We start from the raw sequence: 3,930 nt of genomic DNA on the forward strand, positions 1-3,930 counted from the left end.
GATGGCCACGCCACAATCCCTTCTCCTCCATTCTCCTCTCGGGATCTTGGGCATGCACGCACATGCGCCCGGCGTGAGTTTAAGCTACCAGGTTCAGGACTCAAACTGTGGTCGACAAAATGGGAATCCAACAACATAGCCATTACGCCAACTGCTGGTCCCAAGTACAAATTGATTTTAAAAAAAGTCTAGATATGTTCTATAGGAATTTTTTTTAGAATTAAAAGAACTGATGTATGTTTAAAGTATTATGTAATTATTGAGTAAGTTATGATATATAAACTCCTTTGTACCGTGTATATACAATAGAACACAGTGTGTATTTTTATTATATTTTATTTCTTATTATTATTTTTCACATGAGTTCACTAGAGACAGAGACAGAGTCTTGAGAGATGCAGTCTCTAGCAGTCTGGCCATGTCTTCTCAGCTTCTCATCTGAGCCACAGAACACAGAAAACAATTTGGGTAGCTTTTCTCAATTATCCTAAGAATATTACATAATTATCATTCTAGATTTTACTAATTCCCTACCTGAAATGGATGTTAGGGAATTAAGGCTTGCACCTTGAGTGAAATCCTGGTTAAGAAGGGCTGCTAAAAACGAGTAACACTGGGACCAGCAGTTAGCGTAATGGCTATGTCGCTGGACTCCCATGTAGTCGACCACGGTTCGAGTCCCGGACCCGGTGGCTTAAACTCATGCTGGGCGCGTGTGCGTGCGTGCCCAAGATCCCGAGAGGAGAATGGAGGAGAAGAGATTGCGGCGTGGCCATCCCCCCTGGGGGGTGATTTCTCGCTTTCTGTCTCTCTGTCTCTGTCTGTCTGGCAAGCGCATGTGCCCTATAGCAAAAACCTCTCCAAAAAAAAAAAAAAGAAAAGAAAAACGAGTAACACTAGAAACTTTGTAACACTAGCCTTGAAGAAAAGGCATAATACTGGGACCAGCAGGTGGCATGGTGATCAAGACGCTTCCCACATGGCCGTCTGCAGTTCGAGTCCCAGACCCAGTTCGAGTCCCAGACCCAGTGGCTTGAAACTCACAACAGGATTAATAGGTAAATGTTTGTTTTTTAAAAAAATAAGGCATAATACTATGTAAAATGCTTTTCTTTAATGATAGTTTATGTGTGCATGTGAGAGAGAAAAGAGCACCCTACATAGGGTTTAGTTAAGCCACAAATCCCCTCCTCCCAGTCCTCCAGCCTGTCAGATCGTGGGCACTTGTGTGCATACCCTGTCCATTTCAGGCTGACCTAGCTGTGGATCTAAACCACAGTCACCATGTGGGATCTGTGGCTTCTCTGAAGCAGAGTATTACCACTGCACCATGGAGCCACCTTTGCTGTTGTTTTTAAAAGGAAAACGGACAGGTAGGAGATTAAATGTGGCATAGTGATGTGATACATTTGAGTCCCAGACCCAGTGGCTTGAAACTCACAACAGGATTAATAGGTAAATGTTTGTTTTTTAAAAAAATAAGGCATAATACTATGTAAAATGCTTTTCTTTAATGATAGTTTATGTGTGCATGTGAGAGAGAAAAGAGCACCCTACATAGGGTTTAGTTAAGCCACAAATCCCCTCCTCCCAGTCCTCCAGCCTGTCAGATCGTGGGCACTTGTGTGCATACCCTGTCCATTTCAGGCTGACCTAGCTGTGGATCTAAACCACAGTCACCATGTGGGATCTGTGGCTTCTCTGAAGCAGAGTATTACCACTGCACCATGGAGCCACCTTTGCTGTTGTTTTTAAAAGGAAAACGGACAGGTAGGAGATTAAATGTGGCATAGTGATGTGATACATTTAAAGAACAACAAATTTGTGGACTAGTATATTATAGAAATCTGTATATCAAAACTACCTGTAGACTCAGCTGTGGTTGCATAGGCTGTACAATACTAAAGCCATGTGGGCGGCCCAGTTTGGCTCTCCAGTGGACCTGAACGTGTCAGGCATGCCTGTGTATGCCTATGACTCTGGCTGGCTGGGAGGGTAGAGGAAGGAGCTCAGCATGAAGACCCTATTGAGCATACTGTCCTTCATGAGGCGAAGACAGAAAGAAACTATGGTTTTACCTTTGGAACTCGTTAAAAATAGAAGTACTCTGCTCCTACCCAAATAGTTAGTCTGTCAGCTAAAAGTGCAGATGGCAGAAAATATAACTTAGTATTTCTTTTCTCCGTAAAGGTATTCAAATTCTTCCATGTAAACTGCTTAACTCACTTGAGATTCTTTTGACTTAATACTGAGCTATGTACGTTAACATTTTAAAATTTTTTATATTGATTTTCCCTTCACCCTAGAGACTGAGAGAAATTAATAGTATGATACGGACAGGAGAAACTCCAACTAAAAAGAGAGGGATTCTTTTGGAAGATGGAAGTGAATCACCTGCAAAAAGAATTTGTCCAGAAAATCATTCTGCCTTACTACGCCGTCTCCAAGATGTAGCTAATGATCGAGGTTCCCACTGAGGTTAGTCTCTTGCACTGAAACTGTCTTTACACAAACTCTGTTTAGCAGCATCACTTAATGCATGCTAGATTATGTAGGCTTTTCCTTAATCCAGCCAGTCAACTAGAGCTTGATATGAAAAATGAGAGACATTTTTGTGAAAAATTGGACTTTGCTCTCCAAGTATTCCTAGAATATTTTTATTCATCCCAACTGCCTTTGTCCCTACCATTCAGTGCTTACCATCAACAATGTTTGGAATCCAACTTGGATTTTACCCTTTTGACAAAGCTTTTACAATTATCACAAAGAACAAAGTGTACTTAAGAATATAAATCCAAGCGGTCTCTGTTGACCTGCTCCAGCAAAAGACCTGTATTTCAGATTTATTCCTACTTATTTGTGGTCAGCTCTAGTCCTTGTGACAAGTAAAACAGAAATTAGGTATTTTGTCCCAAATACTTGGTTGGAGTGTGAGATTTTTGCATTCCTGAACTAGAACAAAAGAGCACGCCCAGATTCAGAGGTACTAGTCATTAGCCTAGATCTCTCATCCCTTTTGCACACTTCTCCCCTTCCCCCATTAGGTGTGGTGCAGTGGGAAACGTGGTTGGTTGGTTGGTTGTGCAATGTCTGAGTGAACTTGTATAAGTGGTGGCACTTTAGGTCTGTAAAATGCATGATTTTGAAACCCAGATTTTGCTGTATATTTGTGATGGCACTTTCTACAATGTGAACTTTTAAAGTACAAAACTTATAGGTTAACCATCCAATATTTTCTTTAATTCTTTTTGTACTTTTTAAAAACCGTTAAAGCCCATTTGGGCATGTGTTTTAAATTCTCCAGTTTTTTTTTTTTTTTTTGCTGTTATATAGGGATCAGTTGACTAAAGATTGTAAATCAAGTTGAATTGAGGAGACTAATATGAAAAATTATGACCTCTTCCTTTAAGAGGTAGTTATCCAAAAGACATGTCTATTACGGTGATGATATATTTTAAAATACATTTTGGTGTGTTACTGGCAGTTTAAAAACAATAGGTTGGAGAATTTAGATTTTTATTAGTACGTAGTACCATTTATACAAATTAGAAAATGCTATTTAACAGCTCTTGAATTACCTATATATACCTTTATTAATCACTATTGTTCCAGCAGTTTTAAAGTTGAATTAATAATCTTATTAGGGAGAAAATTCAATTGTAAATTGAATCAGTATAAACAAAGTTACTAGGTAACTTCATATTGCTCTAAAAGAAATATGGAACTTACACTGTTCAATTAGAATAGTGTTTTGCAAAAATATTTATAAAACCTCTCAAGATACTGCTACTGTAATTTTATATGAAAATAAGTGTATTTTTCAATAAAGCATTTATAAATTACTTTGTTCAGTTATATTAAGAAAAGAGTATTTAGTTTCCTGCATAAATGACAAAGAACAATCATTTATTGGTTTATTTTGTCTCTACT

General features: G+C 38.6%; 1 protein-coding gene across 1 annotated transcript in view; it reads left to right on the forward strand.

The window, feature by feature from the left end:
* Nucleotides 1-3,691, forward strand: part of RBL2 (RB transcriptional corepressor like 2) — a 67,429-nt gene extending 63,738 nt beyond the window's left edge. Inside the window, 1 exon segment of the mRNA XM_006148377.3 lies at nt 2,307-3,691. Within this exon segment, the coding sequence (XP_006148439.1) occupies nt 2,307-2,477 (171 nt within the window). The 3' untranslated portion in view covers nt 2,478-3,691.
* The last annotated feature ends 239 nt before the right edge of the window (nt 3,692-3,930 follow it).

Source organism: Tupaia chinensis, unplaced genomic scaffold (genome assembly GCF_000334495.1).
Source record: "Tupaia chinensis unplaced genomic scaffold, TupChi_1.0 Scaffold000235_1, whole genome shotgun sequence".
Classification (NCBI taxonomy): domain Eukaryota; kingdom Metazoa; phylum Chordata; class Mammalia; order Scandentia; family Tupaiidae; genus Tupaia; species Tupaia belangeri.